The following is a 22,184-nucleotide window of genomic DNA, read 5'->3' on the forward strand; positions in this document are numbered from 1 at the left end:
ATATATATATATATATATATATATATATATATATATGTAGAGAGAGAAAGAGTGGAGAATATCTTCCTCTGCAGAATGTACACATTTATAAAAAAAAAAAATCCAATGAGTCTTCTTATGAGATCGTTTGTGACTCTACATGCTTGATGAGCTGGAAACACACACACAAAAAAAAAAAAAAAACCAAAAAAAAAAGAGTCAAGAACAGTTCTTTTACACGTTGCACATTAAAACTGTAAATGTTCAAAGATAACAAACCTATTCTATTATTGGTTTACGATTTGTACCCTATTTCTATTTATTAATTTATTTTCTTCTTCTTTATTAATATCTTTCTCACATGTTTATGTACCTTTCTAAATTAAAAACAAAAAAAAAAAAAAGACCACTACAAATGCAGAGAGGAGGAAGGGGAAGAGGAAGAGGAAGAGAAGATAATTCTCCCTCTAAGCGAAATATCCTCTTAGATCAGAACCACAACTTTTCACACTCAGAATTATTATCGTCATCAAAGGTACATGATAGTAATGTCTCCAATGATAATATTGATAATGATAATAATAAATGGACAAGAGAGTCAGCAGGGAGCAGTACATCATCGCCTACCTCTTCTTCACAAGCATCAGGGGCTGGGAGTTCGTTAACATTTGAAGGTTCTGCTGCCGCTGCTGCTGCTTCCGTAAATGTGGACCGTGATGGAAATCTCTTCCAGGAGAAGATACGTTTACTGAAAGAATCCATGCAAAGACAACGTGCGACGCTTGAAAAGAAGCAAAAGGAGAAAGAATCTCGCACGTTGATGAACACCAAACATCAGTCACCCAAATCAAAGATCCAAATAACATCATCTACCGATAGAAGGGGTGAGGAGAAGTCTGGTTTGGGGACAAGATTGAATAGAAGAAAGAAGGATATGAAAACATCAGAAATGTACTTCTCTATTCCTCCTCCAAGGACAGAACACAAGGGTGTAGTGGAAAAAGGCACATTAGATCCAATGAATGTGAAGAATACACCAAAGAAAAGAAAAGAAGATTGTGGTACTCTTGAAAAAGAGAGAAATTTGACGTCTTCACCTGTGCTGGAAGTGGTAGTAGTAGTAGAAGAAGAAGACTCACCATTACATGTTGTGCAGGAGAGAGAACCAACCACCAAAGAGAATATCTCTGTAGCAGCAGAAGCAGGAGGAGGAAGAGTATTAACTTCACTACAGACCAAAGACAGTGGTACTGTTTCCTCTTCTTGTAATGCCGATAAAGATAAAGATGATGATGATGATAAACAGAAAGATCAAGAGGAGAAGAAGGATAACGAAATGAAGAGGAATGAAAAACAAGGCAGCAACAGTAAAAGTACTGTTACTGCTGCTACTGCTACTACTACTACTACTACTACTACTACTACTAATACTACTACTACTACTAAATCCGCAAAGAGAATTCAGAAGCCAGGTACACAGAACGTCACTTCACAATCTCATCACAGTACTAATAAGCTGCACGATGCGACCACCCAGACGAATCTGATAAGAAGTCGAATAGTGCTACCGAAACGAACTGCTGAGATACGAACTCTTAGAGCCCCTTCAGAGTGCAGTCTCAACAGTCTCAACAGTAACAACAACAATAATAGCAATAACAAGAAGAATGACGTTCGATTGAGTGACCGATCACGTTATAATCGCTTGACAGGTTTAGATGGGTCAATTCCTTCTTTTAACACTGAGACGAAACGAGCATACAGGGGGTTTAACTTAGCCGATGCTTGTGGGAATGAAAATGATGACCCTAATAAACCAGAACCCCGTAAAAAAGGAAGTAAAACAACGGGGTTAAAAGAAGAAGAAGATATTGAACAGTTGCTTAATTATTCTACAGATACTGTTCTTGATGTTGAGAATCATTTAATGAGTTCTGAAAATGTGAATGAAGGCACTATGCGAGTGGTTCGTAGGAGAAACAGTACACCAAGTTGTCTTTCTGATAAACAGGGATCTATAAGATACAAAACGAGTAGTAGTTGTGGTAGTAGTAGTAGTATCAATAGAAAAAGTTGTAAAGATGATGATGGTGATGATAAGGAGAGTGATGTTTTAGATGAACGATCTCATTCTCCCAATCCTGTGGGTCCCTGGGAAGAAAAAGCCATTGATCCTCGCATATACGTTCCATCACGTTCTCATTCTCGTTCTCCATCAAATACACATGATAAATTGCAATCAACTTCAAAACTGGAAGGTATAAGCTTTGCACATCAGCGTTATTCTCTTATTCGGCTGATCCGATTAATAGATGAAGAGCTTCATCGATTAGAGAGTGTTCCATGGTCCAGATCTCTACGTCAAAGGGGTGGATCTTATAAACTTAATACAGAACGTTTTAAACTAATCCGTGCGCGTAAACACTATGAAGCGGAATTGCAACGACTATTAAAAACCGTTGTGCATTTCTCTGGATCTGCACAACCATCAACACCACCGCCATTACCGTTATCATCAATCTCAACATCATCACCACAACGTGAGCGAAGTACTTCTAAACCTCGTCATGGACCTTCTGTTTACGAGGCTTTATTACGGGAAAACTATCATAATAATCAACAAAGGAGACAGGGACAGGGAAAAAGTGATATGATAAAGGGAAAAACACATTCTGGTACTGTTGTAAATAAAGGAGATACAGTTTCAAAGCGTACTATAAAAGTTGGTGGAAATAATGAAATGAATAATGCTATTACCTTACCTCCAAGGTCAACTACACATATGAAGTCTAGACCAGATTCACACACTATGGAAAGGAGTAACCGCAGTAAGAGTCTTACGGATAATAGAAATCTCTTGAGAGAAGGTGGGAGTGAACTGCGAAGAAGTAGAAGTTCCATTTCATTAGACGCCAATAGAATGGCAGCACTGTATAGACGTAGTGCTTCATCATCCCGACGCGGTGAGACACCAAGGCGAGATTTAACAATGATGGGTGTTTCACCAACCGAAGATATTTCTCATGGTATGGACCGTAATGCTCCACTATACTGGCGACTAGCACGAGAACAACGAAGTACACAGAGACGCAGTGAAACTCCTTGTGAAATGAATAAATATCCATCCAACTGCACATCAACGCCTATACCTGCACACGAACGGAGTGGTATTGTTAGCCATAATACTTCTGAGACAGAACTCTGCTCAGATATTCCTGCTGATCGCTACTACTGCGCAGAATATGATGAGGAGGAGGATGTGATGAGAGATGAGTGGCGGAACTCAACACGGAGAAGAGATACGGTATCCTCCGCAGCACGAGGAAGAAGTAGATCAGCACTGAAGAAACAAGAGGCGTCCATTATAATGGAACGACCATCTTCAACCGTACAATCGCGAGAAATTCAACAAGAGCAACAAGGGAAAGAAAAGAAACGTCTACTATCCTCACAGGCGTTACATCCTCAATTCCCCACCCACAGAGGAGGTGTAAGACTCACTGGAGTGATGGGTACTTTGGGAAAAGAAAGAAATGTCCAAGCTGGTCTTTGTTACCAACTTCGTGCCCCCACTTTACAAACAACCCCGGAAAATAGTGAGGTAAAAGATTTATATTTTCGTCCCGAATCCATCTCACGTATAGGGGGTTCTGAGACTACCACTGTTCTCCCGCAGCCTCTTTCAAATGAGGAACAACTGACAGCATATCTTAAGATGGAAGAGAGGCAAAGACGTCAGCAGGGTACAGGCGGACATGTAAACTACGCTCCGCCATTATCACACTTGTCATTAAAGGAGGAACGACTAAAGCAATCAGATAATAGTCTTTTCGTCCATCACTCCAGTGCAAGCATTGACACTTTTGTTGCTACAGGTCCCCCCACATCATCATCATCATCCTTGTTGTTGCCGCCGCCAACATCTACAGCGAATAAAGATTCTACCGCGGAACAATTTCATTCCAAGAACGAGTTTTTAACGAGAAAAAGAGATGAGGTGATATGGACATCACCACTCTGTTCTCAAACTTCCCCACCGATTCTCGAGTCCACACCACCACCATCACCAAAAAAACCCCAAAAAACCACCACCACCCATCAATCAGGCCATCGTTCACACCACCGAGAAGGTGATAATAATAATAATAATAATAATAATAATAATAATTATTATTATTATTATTATTATTATTATTATAATAATAACAATAATACTGACAAGCGATCTCCATCTATGGTAGTATACCGGGATCCAAGTGAACCATGGCGTCTAAATGGGGAAGAGGGGTATACCACGGAGGACAGGACACCACCCTCTAAGCAACAAGAACAACAAAAACGACGACGCGAACAAGAACAAGAGAAAACGGATAATTCCCCACATTTCTCAGAAGTTCGGGTATCACCATTGACGGAGTACAGCGGAGGTGAGGGATCGCCCATGACGGAGTTTAGGCGAAGGAAGCCAAATAAGAGTATGGAAAGAGAACCAGACTTCAGAAAGGTGATGACACGGTATAACCGGCGATCTCTTTCTAATTCCCGTTCACCGCCTCAACAGGAACGGGAGACGAAATATATGAGGGAACGCTCTACTGGTACAGTGCCATCCATTTTTTTCACTGACAAGATACAGAAGAGACAGCTGGGTGATGATCGTACGAATGAGATTCTTCATCCACATATTCCTTCTCCCATGAAGCTCACTCCCAAACAGATTGTGGGTGGGGGTAGAGGTAATACATTACGTCAAGTTATTGGACATGATGAGAAAACTACTTGCCCTTCAAAGGTAAGTAACAAACATGATGAAACGAATAATGGTTTAAGTTCAACTGAGTTGTTGCTGAGTCGCATAAAGCAAATACGAGCACAAATGAATTGATTGCTCCTAAGATTCCTTCAAGGACATCTTTTTTTTTTTTTCCTTTTCTTAGAGATTATAAGACTGAGTGAAAGGTTTGGGATTTAATGGAAAAAAAAAAAAACGAGAAAGAAAGAGAAATATATAGATAGAGTGGTTATTTCCCACATGACAAACATACTTCAATTTTGGTATCATTAGAAAATATTGGCGGCAAGTCGTGTTGTACACACGTTTTTTTTTTTGTTTTGAATTTACTACAGTTTTTTTTTTTCTTTTTTCACCTATAGCTTTTTTTTATCTTTTTTTACTTAAAGTTTTTTTTTCTCTTTTTTTTTTTTATAAGAAATTTGCACACTTTAGATGGAGGCTTATAGGTAAAAAGGAATGTTTCTTTTTATGGACCCAACTCAACTTAATTCGTATAATATATATATATATATATATATAATCAACATTTGCTTTCTTTTCTCTGCGTTTTACCCACTTTATTTATATTTTTTTTACCCGCCCTCTCTTGTGACTTCTTTTTTTTTTTCTTGCTATGGTAAAGGGCAAAGGAGAGTGGGAGTAGGAAGAGAGAAATATAATAAATTATAGAGAAGGAAATATTCTCTCTCTCTCTCTCTCTCTCTCTCCTTTTTTTTTTTTTTGAATGTATGTGGCCTCAGAGGCGCTTGCGTGGTTTGACCCCGCTCTACTAACAACAGAGCACCTCGAACATGGTAGTGAAGACCATCAGGGCGTAACAAACATCATCACGGCGTTTACACACAAACGTTTTAAGGCTCAAACGCTCTCCGATTGCGCATTAAACAGTAATCATACTCATACCACTTTTAAAGAGTTTTATAGTGGAAAGCCCAAAAACAGTAAAACAGGAGCATTCATACAATCACCTGAGATTGGATGTCGTACGGAACGGCTATCGTGTCCAATCGATGTGAATAAGGAGCCGTTTGCTCATGTTGTGAGCGCTGGTGGGACCTACGCGGTCGTAACAGAGTGCATTCCGCAGTACTTGTATATTTTTGATGAGAAAAATGATATTGTTATTAGTCGATTGCGGCTTTCTACAGATAAAACCGTTTCTGGAGAATTGCAAACTGGTGAAGAAGAAGAAGAAAAAGAAGAAGAAGTTTTTATTGATGAACACGATCTTGTTTCTGCGATTTATCTTGATCCACGTGGGAATTTCTGTATTGTACGGTGGCGTTCAGGAAAAGCGGTATACTATTACATACCACGTCGTCACCATGATAAATACTCTACAGATGATATGATGATGATGATGTCTCATTTGAAGGAGGAAAGAATAAAGGAAGAGAAAACAAAGAAGAGACATGATATTAAAGGATTAGAAGAAGAAGAAGAAAAAGATGAACATACAAGAGATATGAAACCACGAAAATTTCCCTTATATTTTCGTCCAAGCGTTATTGGAGGAAAACAACCTTTTCTTTTGGAATGTGTAGCTTGGGATCTTCATAATAAGAGTGATGTCACCACAGGGGATATTATCTTTGGTTCTAGTAATGGTGGAATTCTTCTTATCTGCCGACTTGAAAAACACGGTATCATGGCTTCCCGAAGATTATATCAATTTCCACCTCCATATAGAAATCATCCAATTGATAGTATTGCATATACGATGATCTCTCACTCTCATGATGCTCAACAACGTCATGTAGTATTGATTGCTCAAAAGAATCGTCTGTTTGTATTTGCAACTCCATGGAGTCAAAGAGGGAGTGATATAGAAACCGCTTTTGATCCAGAAAGGATAAGATATCATGATATGACACCCTTTTATTATTCATCATCTTCATCTTCATCATCTTATTCAAAGAAGTATACTACTACAGGGAACTCAATGGTTGGTAGTTTGTTTAATTATATTAGTGTTCATGGGGAAGTGACAAGTCCTACATCATGTTCACAGGGTTGTTGTCATCGAATGTGTTCGAGTACGGTTTCTCATCAGGTGGATGGGACAGGAATGCGTACTGGTGTGGATATCTCATCTTTACGTCTATTTTCTCAAGTCGTCATTGTTGAACCCCATGAGTTAATGCCGAATAAAAAAAGTACTCCAATAACGACAAATACAGTGGGAATGACAGAAACTGAAAAGGAGTGTACAAATAAAGATAAAATAGAATCTGCGCCTACATTTGGTGGGGATGAACTTCCACCAGTATTCTACTGGCAGTATGGAAATACTTTAACACATGGTATTATTATGTTAACGGATGAGTCAAATGTAGTTGAGATGGAGGAACGATATAAAAACCCCACTAATATTAATACTACTACTACTAATAATAATAATACCAGTACTACAATGAGAAATTATACCAACGCACAATATTCAGCAATACCGCAAACACCATTACGCTCGCCTTTGTGTAATGAACAGAAATCAATACCTTTAAAACAAAATCCACAGAGGCATCTTCTACCAATAGGAATACTTAGCGTTGTGAATCTTTTTCAATGTCTACAATCTTTTTTAGTACAATTACAAGAACCTGGTACACGTCATCGTTCATCTATGTTTTCACCTCCTCCTATATTTTCCGAAAAAAATATTAATTCACATGTTTCTCAATTTGATGGCATTAATTTAACGGGTATTGAGAGACCATATTCACCTAATTATCGAATAAATACTGGACATGAGCAACTCCGATCGACTGGTTTAAGTATGACCTCAACAACAGGTACTGAAGCCTCTGGAATATCTAGGGATGAACAAGGTAACAAAGAGGAAATAAATATGGAGAAGTTTGTCTCATTTTCAGCTGGATACGGTCATTTTATATTAACAACTACACAAGCAGTTTATGGATTTTGTCATCTCGCAGCCTTACCATTCCCACAAAAGGCATATGAGTGGAAGAATCGTCTTGTTTTTAATCAAAACTTTCGTTCAGGAAAACTGAAGAACACTACGATAAGTGGTGGTAGTGGTAGTGATAGTGGAGATGAGATGATGATTGCCTTTTCTTCACATGATACTGGACGTTCTCAGTTATTTCATCTCTTTACAAAGTCAAATATTTTACTATTGCGATTCCGACAAGGTCGTCGACGTTGTTTACAATATGTGGTTCAGCTTTTAGATGCGGTGTGTCCAATACCGGAGACTATATTAAAAGGCAATGCCTCCGATACCACTGAAGAAGGATACCGTGAAAAGTCAGAGGATCAGAGATCTAATCCCTCACCACTTACCACTATGGTAGGAGGAATTGGAGGAACAGTAGGTGTAGAGACACATCCTGTAAACTCACCTACCTATACGTTATGGAAGAGTCCTTTATCGTTTTCATCTGAAGATCCATTTACACCTTCAAGTAGTCGTCTGGGTTGGAAACCTCTAGAAGCTTCTACTCCTTTAAGTGATGCTCCTATCTTACTCTTACCCGCATCTCTACAAGCGCAACAGGGATACAATGGGAATAATACGATGGCTTCTGAAGAGTTGATGAAATTACATGGATCAAAAGCCGCAGTTCTTCCACGCGATGGAGTGTTGAGTGGACACTTGGATAGTGGATTTTCTCATATCACACACTATGATACTGATAATTTATATATGATGGCTTTGCGTTTTGCTGCAGTTTCTCCCTCTTTAGAAGAGCGACGAGAACTATTACCCAAAGTTCGACATATATATGCAGATTACCTTTTTCGTCAGAATCGTTTTCTTGAATCTGCGGCACAACATGGATTAGCGTATGAAGGTCCACCTTATTTTAATACCTTATTAGTAAAGTTTTCAAAGGTGGCGGTGGATGATATGGAACCACTTATTTTATTACTATACCTTAGACTTTGTGGGTATGAACAACACAGACGGGGTGTGGGATCACACAGTGTAGAGGTTTGTTGTCTCGCAACATGGCTTATCTCACTCTTACTTGAGCGGTGTAATCAACTCGAAAAAGTAGAAGAAGAAGAGAAAGAAAAAAAAGATAAAAGTGTTATTGTTATTCCTACTGGTATTCCTACTACTACTACTACTACTTCTATTACTAGTACTAGTACTACTTCTGGTACTATTATATCACTACAAAATACTGAAGAAAACAGTAGTTTACGAGTACGTTCACTTAAAATGATGGCGTATCTTCGTCGAAAGTATAATCTACGTCATCCACAGTACTTGATGGAACAAATTCTCTTTCGGTACCGTACATTTTTAGAGTGGAAGGGTATTCGTACAGCTATTTTACGTATTGCAAAGTTGGAACTCTCTATTGCGCTTTGTAGTCGACTAGGTCGTAATGAAGAAGTTCTTTTACGGCTTTTTCTGCAACAGCAAAGACCATTAGAAGGTCTTGTACAACTTGAGCAACTTACTGCTCGTACTGTACTGAGAGGAGGAGGAGGAGTTGAAATATCAACAGTAACCGCAACTAATACACTAGGAAATTTAATGGAAAGTGAAACACGTTGCTCAGTTTCTTTATTAAAGAGTTATTGGATGCGTTATGCATCTTTTCTTATGCGTCTTTATCCTTGTCGTTTTGTTCGTCATGGACTCATTCCCTTTGGGGCTGAGTTGAGTCTTGGTCCTATGGAACTCATTCCGGCGTTATTACTATATAATGCCAAACACAATGAAACGGTTCTTGAGGCCGATGCGGCTGCAGAAGTTGTACTTCAGCGACACACGATTGAGGAATCTTTATTAGAAGAAGAACGATCACGGGCATCTTATCATGCCGCACGACTTTACTTGGAGCACGCTATTTATACAGAAGGCCATAGGAGTGAATCTATGTTGCAATTACTTTTATACTTTACTGCACGAGATGGGGATGATGCTGCTATCTCTCATTTCTTTCGTGAATTGTGTGAGAGTAATGAAACCCATCGACTAGAGGTTTCTTACGCCTATCGAATTTGTTCTCGGTTTCAACGCCCTATTGGATGTGCATGGGTGTCATTTATAATGGGACGACACCGAGAGGCTTTACAAATGGCGATTCTTTTACAAAACGAGGAACTTGCAATACACTTTATTCAAAGTATGAAAGGTGAGGATGTGGATGGAATTCGCCATGAGTTGTGGAAAGAACTTGCTCAAACGGTTTCTAACAGACACGGTGGGTCCAGACGTGCTTTACAGTTAGTGGCTGCTAGTGATGGAGATTTAAATGTTAGTGATGTACTTCCATATCTATGTGGAGATGTGATGATACGAGAGTTTCGAGAGGAATTATTAGCACGAGTTTCAAGTTTTGGTAAAACATTAGAAGGTCTCAAACAAAACATTCAAGCCTCTGTAAAGGATATGGAGTTATTGCAATCTGATAAGGAGGCTATTCAACAACGTCCAATAACGATGCCTTCATCACAGCGTTGTATTGCATGTGGACAAGCCGCATTAACACGTCCATTTGTAGTGTTTAAAGGATGTCGTCACGTTTATCACAAAACATGTTTTGACGCCCGCCGTGCAAGCATGGAGGAACACTTACAACAACAACAACAAGAACAAGTACAGAAAGATCAACATTTGGATGAATCATTTATTTCATTAAAATCAAATAAGAAGGGGAATGATATATCGACACCAGGCGTTGAGGGAGACTTGGAATGTGTATTATGCAGTACAAGGTATTTGCGGTTGCTTTTGACAAATCCATTATCGAAAAATCTTACGGGATCCCTACCTAGATTGCCATAGTTAATGCTGAGAAGAGGGTAAAAAGGGATAGTTCAGTGTAAAAACAAAAAAAAAAAGGTGACATATGTTTATGAGTTTTTCTTGGTTTGAAAAATTGATTTGTGATTGGAATCGTCCTTTTTTTTTTTCTTTTTTTTCATTTTTGTACTTTTCTTTTTTTCCCCTTTTTCTCATTTATCGCGGATTTCCAGAGTAAAGGAGAATCTCTTGTCTTCTTTTATAGTGAAGAGAGAAGAAAAAAAGAAAGAAAGAAAGAGGAATGTCTGCTGCCTCTTTCTGTTGCCGAGTGCAGAAGGGCATCTATAGAAGGATTACTTCTCTTTCTTATGAGAAGAGAGATTGGAATCCAATATTGCTACAACATTCAAAGCGTTATCAATACACATCACCGCAGTACTCAGAAGATCGTGTGGCTGCCTGGTGTCGTAGACTATGGGGATTGGCGCAAAGCGGTAGATTTGACTCACAGTCTACTAGCAGCAATTCCCCTTCTTCTTCTTCTTCTGTTGGTTCTACATTGAATAGTGAGGCTAATCGTGCATTGTTGGGTGAACTGCAGAGTCAAGCGAGACTTGTGGAGGAACTTAAGGCAGTTATGATTGGAGAAAAGGGACGTCTACCAGACTCTGTTGTGGAGTCTGTATGGGATGTATATGAGTCCATTATTCCACCCATTGTGCCTAGTAATATTGACCGTATTATGACACCTACTCGAGAGACAATGTTCTTTGAATTTATTGGACTTTTAGCAGAACTTGATATTAACCTCGCAGATATACGAGTGGCGGCGAATAAACTAAACCACAGTCTTAGTGAAGTAGAGTCACTTCTTGCTGAAGTGGATCGGATGGAGGCGAGTCATACTAACGAAAAGAATACCACAAGAAAAGGTAATTCTATGGATGTTACTTGTAGTAATAATAGTAATAGTAATAATAATAATAATGGTGATATGAGTTCTGCAACTCTTTCTGTTAAATTAGTAACAGCCAAACATGCAATAATGCGACAGTGTTTTGCCGTACGGCATGCGGGTTCACCGGTGCATTATCTTTGGTTGCGGCAAACTGCTTCTCTAGAGCGTGGGATGCGGCGATTGATGGATTTACGTCGCTGCATTTCATACTTTTATTCAAAATCTCGACATCACATATCCACTCTTCAGGCACAAAAACAGAAACAACAAGAAGAAAAAGAAAATAATGAAAAAAAAGAAGTTTCTCTCGCAATGGAGACGGATAAAATAAGAATACAAGAGTCTTTGGATCTTTGGGTGTCACGTCAACGTCATCTTTCCACAATAGATGGAGCCCTTAAATTTCTTTTTAGTGACTTTTTCGCAAAGGAGTGGCTGGTCATGGAGGAACTCACATGGGATACCACCCCACCATTATTATTAGAACAAGTCATTGCGGCGGAACAAGTACACCCATTTGATGGTGGTTTATTAGATATGAAGAAACGATTACAACCCACACATAATAGGCACCTTTTTGCCTTTTTTCATCCTGCCGTTGTGGAGGAGCCGTTAATCGCCGTACAAGTGGCACTTACACGTGGAATTGCCAATTCGGTAGATCGCATTCTTGGACGACCTTCTCCCTTAGATGATAATCAAGAGTCACATCATCAAAGAGAAAAAGAACAGCAAGAAGAAAAAGGAGAAGTATGTAATGATGAGGTGGATACGGCTATTTTCTATAGTATCAACTCTGCCCAATCGGCATTGCATGGTATGAATCTTGGTAACTTACTTATTAAACGTGTAGTACGTGAGATTGAGGCGAAGCTTAACACAGTACGGCGAGCGAATGGTCTTTCTTCTATTACTACCTTTTCTACGCTCTCTCCTATTCCTGGGTATATACCGTGGCTAACGGCAGAGGTGGCTAAGTTGCAACAATGTGTGCATCTCCAGAATAATGATACCAAAAGAGATATGAGTTTAAAGTTTACACAACACCGTATATTTGGTGCTAATGGAAAGGATGACGTCCATTTATTTAAACAACTACGTATGGCTCTTGTGGGTTTTGTAAAGCGGCATCCTGACGTACATGTCACTCTCGTAGAGCAACTCCAACAGGAAGCTCCTGATGCGGTAAGTAATACCGCTAACTTGGCCACTATGAATTTATTATTGACATTGTTTAAAGGAAACAATAATAATAATAATAATAATAATAACAATAATAACCATACGAATACTGGTTTACATAATAAAGAGTGGGAACCTTGGTGGGGGGATCATATCTTTACCCGCGCCATTGAGGCTCCACTACTACGGTCTGTAGCGCACTACCTTTATGAAGAGAAAAGGCGTAGTCGTATCTTAGACCCTGTTGGGAACTTTCACATTTCCAATGGTGCCACTATGCTTCGACTGAATTACCTGGCGAATTGCACTCCTGCAGGTAGTCAAGAGAGCGCCACAGTGATGGTAAACTACCTTTACGATCCTGCACGGGTGAGTGAGCAAGTGAATACGTATGAAGTACATCGCACGGTTTCTGTTGGTAGTAATATCTTACAGCACCTTGGGTATGATGAGACAAAGGGGCAAAAGGATTAACGAAGACGTTGTATTTTTCTTTGGATTATTATTATTATTATTATTATTATTATTATTATTATTATTATTATTTTTTTTTTTTGGTTTTGAATGAAGCATCATTAAAGGCTTCTTTCGTTGTGTTTGCGTATCGATTTTTTTTTTTTTTTATTTGCATATTTCTCATTTATTTATTTATTCAATCACTTACTCACTCGTTCTCCAGAAGTTCTGGGAAAGAGAAGAGAGAAAAGAAAAAAAAAAAGGAAGGTGTGCGTTTATGTGTGCGGATGATTAGCCAACCAATATTATTGTTTTGGTGAGGGTGAGAGTGAGAAGTGAAGTGAGGAATAACGAAAAAAAGAGAAAAAAAGAAGGTGAAATGTTAAAACTCACAGGAAAAAGAAAATAAAATAAAAATATAGATGAATTCATTCTCTCCAGTCCAGTCTATTTTTTTTTTCTTTTTTATTTTTATTATTCTTCTTCTTCTTCTTCTTTGTTATTTTATTAGAAATAAGATATGCAGGATCCAGATGCGACATCAGCACGAGAAGGAACAGAAGAAGGTTTGATGGACCATTTGGCTGAGACTGTTGCCTTCATTCAACAACCCCCTTCACGTCTCTCACGGAGCAGTAATGAAATTCAATGTGATGATCCTGCTCTCATTACTACACCAAAAGAAACTGCCCCAACAACAGTGACGGCTCTTCCTTTTGAGCCTTTATCTGTACCGCGTTCCTCTGTGCATTTACCCACGTTTCCTGTATCTTCTCCAAAAAGAATAAGAGGACCTTGTAGACTAAATAACAAGGGAAGAGGATCAATTTCTCATCAATTACATGGAAGTGGACGAGATTTGGGAACTCTCTCTGTATTGGATTTAGCAGCTATGGACCTTGATCACTTAAAGAGGTCATTTCTTGCTCATGCACACATATTTAGTCGAGCAGATATGGCAGATTTATACAAGTTAGCAGGAAATGTAGCGAGAGAATTAATGCAGTATGAACGTCAACAAGAACGCCTACAACGACGAAAACAACTTCAACGAAGCGCTCGTCAAAGACAATCCGAATCCCGAAAAAATTCTGTAAGTACAACGAGTGATGGTGGTGAAAGTGCTTATGGTGTTAGTGTTACTTCTATTGCGGAAGCTGCTAATGGTACCGCTACGGAATCTCTTACCCCAATTGCAGATTTCCCTTATCAAAGAATGCGATTACTGCGTACATGGTTGTATGATCGACTTGTACAGTGGTGTCTTGGTGAATACGCAAAGTCAATGAAAACCCGTCGTAGAGATTCTCTTGGTGCTCGTTCTCCCTTCACCACGAATTCTTTTCTTGGTAATAAAGGAAAAAAATCTATGTCTGATTTGTGGGTACCACCCATGCCAACTAAACCACAAGGGTTTGATATCTATGATTCTCTTAGTGATCGTTTATTAGAACGGGAACCTAGTCTTTCAATGGCATTAGCAGATGTTACAACAGATGAACTTCTTATTCCTTTACCAGTATTTGTTTATGTGTTTAGTCGAGCTATATTTCGTCTATGCTTTATAAATAGGTTTCCAGCTAAGTTTTTCGCCTCTACCTCAGAAGGTTCATTTTCGGAAACTGTTGAAACTAGCACTGGAGAAATAAAGACTGATGCCCCATCTTCAGGAACTAAAGGTGGTCATATGAATACAAATACAGGGACTCGTACTTCTGCAATTGAACGTGATGGTACTTTAATTCAAGATGCTGGATATTTTCTTGAAGAGTGTAGACGTACAGTCATACATTTTTTTGAAATACTAGATCCAGAGCAAAAGGGTACAATTAGTTGGTCTGCTTTTACGGATTTACTGATGGAACAAGTAGAGGCCCAACATCGTATTTTGAAACTTAAAGAAAGTTCAGAAGAAAATGCCCATAATGATGCCAGAGTGTTTGATGAATATGTGTTAGAACCATTTCCTACCGTTATGCAACGATTAGGATATATTGGTGCTGTTACTGAAGTGCGGCATAGTGAATCTATTATTCTTGTAGAAGGCACACATGATTTTGCCGTTTGTGATAGTTCCTATAGTGGTCTTATTCAACATAAATTGTTAGTGCGTACCGCAGATGTTCTCTTTACACATCGTCAAGGAGCACCAGAGGAATGGGGTGCAGAACGATGGGACGCGGTAACGGAAAGCGCTACATCCCCATCAAAAGATAAGAAATATGATGGAAAATTTATACGATATGAAGATGGGAGAAGAAATGGTGACGAGTCTGCAGAGAAGTTATTACATGATTTACAAGGTAATAATATGGATCCTGATGCTCTTGGGGATGGGGATGATGTTAATCGTATTGGAGGTGGAGAACGTATTGATAGACGTACAAAGCCAAGTATAGAAAGTGCTCTGCAAATTCAAGATGTAGCTCCTAATTTACCAACTGTTTTGGTGACACTTCATAATGATTTAACCCTCCGTTTATTTAACATGGATCAACATCTTTGGTTAATACCAGAGACTATTACTCTCAGTTGTGTAGAAACCATTACCGCAATGGATTGGTGTACGGCTGGACCAAATAGTGATCCGGCATTAAAAAATTATCTTTATGTAGGTACACGATCAGGTGAAGTTTACCGAGTAGATGTTCAAGCCATTTTACAACGTATTGTTGCCGCAAGGAATATCAGTGGGGATATGTTATCAACAGGTGTGGCCGCTACAACGACAGTTCGTTGTCATTTGGAACCATTTATACTTCAACGGTGTGCTATTCATAAAGAATTTGTTACTTCACTTTCTCTCACACCTGCAGGTGTTTTACTTTCTTCCAGTTTAGATGGTACAGTTGTGTTGAGTCGTGCTAATAATTTATCTCAACTACGATCTTTTCGAGCAGATCGGGAAGCTGGTGTACGTTTTGCATGTATTACACCTCTACGAAGTGCTATTCTTACATTAACTACTGGAAATCGAGTTTCCCTTTGGGGTAATACCCAACATAGTTCCAGTCTTGATCTTTATGATCCTATTGCACCTCATTACTTTCCTATTATTTCTGTGAAAGTGGATGAAGGTTTGGAACAAATTATTACGGTAGACTCTAGTGGACATGCAAAGGTATGGAATCTTCGTAGTGGTTTAGCAAAGGCATCTTTTTACGCTTTATCTGATCAAGGATTTAATACATTTCATAATCATTACTCAGATGAACAAGGTACTTCTCAGAAAGGTTATCGCCTTTTTGATGTAGATGAATCTGAAAAGAAACGACCTAGACTTCTTCATGATGCTAGAAATCAACGAGATGTTCCATTACTTTTACAAACCACAAGTGCTACTATAGATGCAGCCAATAAAGCTATGCAATTACATCCTGCACGTTATGTAGCCTATGATTCTTCTACTAAACGTTTATTTGTAACAGGTTCACGAAATAATGTTGTTTGTGTTTTCGTTGGTGGAGCTACGGCGGTAAAGGCTCATTCAGCTCCACTTCTTCACATTACCGCATGTGAACGTAATCAATGGATTATTAGTGTAAGTGTAGCAGACTGTCGTGTTTGGCAATATCAAAGTGGAAATTTAGTTCTTGGGATTAAAGCCAATAATCCAGAATTTATTATGGCTCGTATGATGCCCGTATTGGATCACGGTAGTGGATCTCCCACAACGGCACAATTAGCTGCCGCTAATGAAGAGGCTGAACGGCATACATTAGACGCATGTAAACAACCACTTCCAACATTAAAAGATGTAATGCGTGTTGTGAGTGAACGGGCGGATGCCCATCGTCGTAATCGTAGTGTCAAACGATTTTCAGAAGGGAATGTGGGTGAAAGGGATGGATATCAAAGTGGATTATCACATCGATTAGAAAGTGGACATGATAGTAAAAGAGCTCATTCACCACTAGGAAGTTCTAATAAAACTTCTGCAGGAATTGCAAATGCCCTTGATACTGGTTCATTAGTAGATGATGTACAGAAAAATCAAGGTATGTCTTATAGGATTGTCTGTGCACATGTGGATTCGCAGGAACGTTTTATCTTTTATGCTCTTAATAATGGTGACATTCGTGTACATCGTACAGATTCAGGACGATTATCCAAAACGTTTATAACTGTACCTCCATCAAGTGAACTTATTTTTGCCGCCGTACTTCAATATCGTCATCTTTTTACATCATCAAGACATTCTATTGATCGTAGAAGTAGTAGTATGTCTGACGATGGAGAGGTAAATCGTCCTTTATCAGCAGGAGGACCTATTAAAGTACAAGATATTGCATATGTTCTTAATCGTCTTTTACGAGATGAGAAAAAATTACCTCTTCAACAAGGAGAACATAGTTCTATTCATAAAGAAGCTATTGGGATGATGATATCACGAAATTCAGATGAATTAAGTGTTGTCTATGCAGATGGTGTGATTCGATTTTTCCCTCTTATAGGCAATGCTGTACAGGCACAACGTCTTATTATTCCAGAGTTTCTCGTTTCCAAAGCTCTTTCTTATTTACGATTAGATGGTTTCCTTCAAAGAAGATTAGGGGTTAACTCAAATGAGACGGGTGCCCTTATGAGTAAGGAAACAGAAACTACGGAACCTCAATTAAATTATATTGTTGAGGCCGATGCGGTAAGTTTTATTACGGTAAGTCCTACATTAGATCTTGTCTGTATTGTACAAGTAAATGGACGAGTATCGGTGATGGATACAAGTACGCCTGTGGGAACTATTATACATGTATTTAACATGTCTGGAGAAGTCTCTGCGGTAAGTTTTCTTGGTGCCTATCCTTGTTTAGTAGTAGCAGATGCACAAGGTGGAATTAATTTTTTCCTTATAAAAGGCTCTTCCATGCTTGGACTATTGGATGACTTTTTCAAAGCTGTATCATTATATCATCGAAAACAGCAAAGACGACAACAGCAGCAGCAACAACAACAACAACAACAGTCTTTACCAGAGATAGGTCCAACGAATGAGAGAAGACCAAATAGTAGTTGTGCTAGAAGACAACAACAAGAACAACAAGAAAAAGAAAAAGATGAACAATCTCAACATCAACAACATAGTGCTGCAGCCACGCGTATGTGGTGGTTTCGTACTTCAGGTACACCTACCGTACTGCATTTCGATCCTGTGCTTTGTACACTATACATTGGAACAACACAGGGACACATCTCTTCTTATCTTCTTCGTAATTTGGTTTTAGCGTTTGACCTTAGCCCTGCTCTTGGGAGTCATTTTACTAAAAAGAAATCCACTGAACTACGCTCTATACCTTCTGTAAATCAATATACTGGAAATGAACAACAGGTCTGTAATCTCTTGTTAGTTTTCTTTGGTATCACACCTGAACGAGTAATGACATATGTTGAAACTGAACGGGTTTCTTCCTTTGCAACGTGGCGTGGGGTGAATCGAGGAATGAGTCAAAAGAAGATTTCTGTTTCCTGGAGAGCTGTTGAACAACAACAACAACAACAACAACAGCAACAACAACAACAACAGCAACAACAACAACAACAACAACAACAACAGCAGCAACAACAACAACAACAACAACAACAACAACGGAGAGAATCTTCTGAGGCTCATATGCCAGTTCCGACTAGTCCTTTTACACCAGGAGCAACCGATAGACAATCTACTGCTGGTCCACCAAAAGTATGGAGACCTTCTCTTTCATGGGTGTATGAATCTTGTAGGCCACTCTTTTATTCGGATTCATTATCATCATCTCAAAAACGTTCAGATAATATACCAATCATATATGATCTTGCAACTACTACACTTTCAGATCTTCTTATTGGAGCAGCTATTCTTCATAATACATTACAATTACTAGCGATGAGGCGTAATAATAGACCTACAACAGGAGGAGCAACATCCAAAAAGAAATCTGGAGAACCTAATGAAGATACAAATGGAGTAGCTGCAGTAACACTCAGTCAGAGTGAATTACGTCAGATTCGTAGATGTATAGCTGAGGAAATTTTGTATCGAAATGAATTTTACTTTGATAAAGATCATTTTTATAATGCTCCATCAGATCAAGTTAGAGTATCTTGCAATGTAGAGGAAGAAGTTGACGCTGAAATACCAGAAAATTTTATGGATGTGTTTTCAAGTTCTATTACAGTAAGTTGGGTTGAATTTCTCTTTCGACGACATGTAAGGACAACCATAAGTAATTCTCCAATTACTTTACTTTCACTAAATGGAATATTAGAACGTGCTCGTTATGAAAGACGTGAACGTGCCCGATTACTACGATTGGAGTTAGAAATAGAAGAAGAAGCCGTTATATCTGTAACGAGTGGTGGTACTTCTGGACAACGGACACATCAGTATTCCTGTCCTACCACCATTGCTGTAGACTGTGATGCTTTTCTTGAAGGATCATCCCGATATATGTTGGATGATTTACTTCGTCGTCGTCGTCATCGCCGACGTGTGGATGTGCGTGAAGAGGATACATTATACATGGGTGAGGGTGAGGGAGTACGATGTATCACAACACAACGTAATGGATTGGTGTTTGTAGGAAGTTCTGATGGATCAATTACATTATGGTCACCTTATGCCTGTGCACGGTTGCAGGATTTACACCCGGGTATGTTCTTAGAAGAAAGTATTCGTAAACTTGGAGAGGCTGTAAAGTTGCAAATTGCACAGAAAGTAGATCGTGTAGTGCGTCGTCGACAACGGCAGGTGTATGCGGCGGAGTCTAATGAAGCGAAAGTACATGAAAATATGATGCATAATTTAGATGTAAAGTATAAAGTGGCTGTTATGCGGAGAGAGTCTATGCTTTCACTTAGTACGGGATGGACTGGAATAGGTAGGAGCAAACCATCTACTAATGGTGGTAGTATTTTTCTTGGTAATTGCGCTAGTATTTCGCCATCTCCTCATGCAGGTGAAAGTAGGACTAGTGATGCGGGAGTAATGCCAAAAACTCCTGGAAGTCGTACACATTCAATACGAAATAGTTTATTTTCATCACTACAATCTCAAGAAAAAGAACGTACTTTACTAGAGAAAGAGAAAGAATTACTTTTAGCTGTATTAAATATGTCTCCTGCTATGATGTCGGCAAAAGGTATTCTTCTTGAGGATCTCTGTTTCCTTCCTCTGCAAATGTCAATGTTATCCGAATTGGAAGACTTTAATGTAGAAGCGTATGCAGCAGCTGTAAAGTTTGCTGTAACACGTCTTATGCGGGATTTGTGTGGTGATAGAAGTAATAATAACAATAGCAGCAATGATGATGATGATGATGATGATAATATAGGCGGTGATCATGAAATGGCAATGGGTGGAGGATATAATGGTGGAATGTTAGATACAAAATTAAATACACGATGGGGTTTCACTACACCAGGAGAGACCGATGGGGGTGCCATGGGGGATGATACCATCACTTTTTACCTTTCTGCACATGAGAAGGTTATATCGGCCTTTTATAATGATAATAGACTACTGCAAGAGGATAGAACGCGAAGTATGTCTTGGCGAATGATGAGAGGTACAACACGTGATTCCCGTATGTTTCATAGTTCACATAATGCCGAACGACGTCACTCTCCTAGTGTTGTAAATACGAATAGTAGTGGTGTAAGTGAGAAAAACACCAATACGAATAGTGGTCATGCATCCATAAAAGATTCTCAACAAAATGTTTCCCCAACATGGTTTACCTCCTTTGATCGTACACTACCACCATATGCACGTGCTGGAGCTGAAGAGGGAAATGGTGCCATTAATGTTTCCGTTTCACTTCGTCGTGAAAAGGGACTTTGTGGTTGTATGGCATTAGATCTACACCGAGTAGCGGGAGCCGCTCGCTGGCTTACCGCAGAAGAAGCCGTGCAGTTAATTGTCTCTCGCGGTGATGGATTACTGCGAGCGGAGTCCTTTAGTGGACTCCAGCGGGCCCTCACACGCGGTCCAATTCCACAGCCGATGCGAAGTGAGACATTATTTGCCGAGACGGATCCTCTGCGGTCGACTCCAGCGGGGCGGAGTCCCTTCAGCACATGTGAACTTCTTCTCCTGCCGGCGACTGCAGACGGTGAGGAGAATGATGGGCCGGAGAACCCCACCGCACACTCACACCATCCACAGCAACCGTCGGATTCTCATTCCACGGTGGATAGTAAAAGTCTGGGAAAGACCTTCACCGCCACCACCCGCACAGAGGAGGGAACAAACACCACCACGACAACTTCATCCACCACGAAGGAACGCCACACATTCTTCATCACGGAGTCCGATCCCGATCCCGCAGCGGCGACGATGACTTCCGCAGCGGCGGCATTTCTCGTCGCAGTCGCGGCAACGCCCGCCTCCGCGCGGGTCCAACCGTCGCAGCGGCAGAAACCACCCGTCGTTTCTCTCGGCAGTTCACTCTCCACGATGGAGTGTGATGACAACGGCGACGGCCGCGGGGTCGTGCGGATGCAGTGGTCGCTGTTGAGTAAACAATACTACCACAGGGCACAACTCGCACGAACAGGACGAACCGCCGCTCCACGTCCACAACATGGATCCAAACGATTTTATAAAACGACAGCGGCTCCAACGCTGAGTAATCAGTCGGTTGATATACACAGAAGTGGAACGAATAGAGAGAACAGCCCATCGCATCTCTTGGATCAGCGATTAACTCCATCGGCGCTTTCACCCGTCTCTTCACAGGGGGAAACGAGTAGGAGTGGGGTTCTGAATACGAATGCAAAATCCAATCACACCAGTTATAGCGGCAACAACAACAACAACAACAACAACAATAATACGAAGAAGAAAAAGAACAATAACAGTGGTAGTCCACGAGGACGATCCATTTTAACACCCGTTAATTCGGGAAGTTACTCAGGAGGAGGAGCAACGACTTCGCAACTGCTGCCTTCGTTGTCTCCAGATCCTGAGAGGAGGGCCGTGGGTGTTCGCCAACCGCAGGGAGTAACAGAGAGGGCTCCAACAACACGGCGTGGTCTGCAAGCAACATCATCTGGACAGTCAAGAAGACGTGCGGTATAAGGAAGAAGAAAAAGAAGAAGAAATGGGGGGG

The 22,184-nt window shown here is 39.9% G+C and overlaps 4 protein-coding genes across 4 annotated transcripts; all 4 read left to right on the forward strand.

The window, feature by feature from the left end:
- Positions 1–394: 394 nt before the first annotated feature.
- On the forward strand, positions 395–4,864 carry TM35_000271690 (uncharacterized protein; the record flags this gene model as incomplete). The annotated part of the gene is made up of 1 exon (XM_029028062.1): positions 395–4,864. The coding sequence occupies one exon, from the start codon at positions 395–397 to the stop codon at positions 4,862–4,864; it is 4,470 nt and encodes a 1,489-aa protein (XP_028880645.1).
- Positions 4,865–5,498: 634 nt separating this feature from the next.
- TM35_000271700 (vacuolar protein sorting protein 18) lies at positions 5,499–10,544 on the forward strand (the record flags this gene model as incomplete). Its single annotated transcript, XM_029028063.1, has 1 exon — positions 5,499–10,544. One exon carries the CDS (start codon positions 5,499–5,501, stop codon positions 10,542–10,544), a length of 5,046 nt encoding a protein of 1,681 aa, XP_028880646.1.
- A 259-nt stretch (positions 10,545–10,803) lies between these two features.
- TM35_000271710 (putative malonyl-CoA decarboxylase, mitochondrial precursor) lies at positions 10,804–13,116 on the forward strand (the record flags this gene model as incomplete). Its single annotated transcript, XM_029028064.1, has 1 exon — positions 10,804–13,116. The coding sequence occupies one exon, from the start codon at positions 10,804–10,806 to the stop codon at positions 13,114–13,116; it is 2,313 nt and encodes a 770-aa protein (XP_028880647.1).
- A 502-nt stretch (positions 13,117–13,618) lies between these two features.
- TM35_000271720 (uncharacterized protein) lies at positions 13,619–22,153 on the forward strand (the record flags this gene model as incomplete). Its single annotated transcript, XM_029028065.1, has 1 exon — positions 13,619–22,153. One exon carries the CDS (start codon positions 13,619–13,621, stop codon positions 22,151–22,153), a length of 8,535 nt encoding a protein of 2,844 aa, XP_028880648.1.
- Between the last annotated feature and the right edge of the window lie 31 nt (positions 22,154–22,184).

This window comes from Trypanosoma theileri, assembly GCF_002087225.1.
Source record: "Trypanosoma theileri isolate Edinburgh chromosome Unknown TM35_Tth_27_V1, whole genome shotgun sequence".
NCBI lineage: Eukaryota > Euglenozoa > Kinetoplastea > Trypanosomatida > Trypanosomatidae > Trypanosoma > Trypanosoma theileri.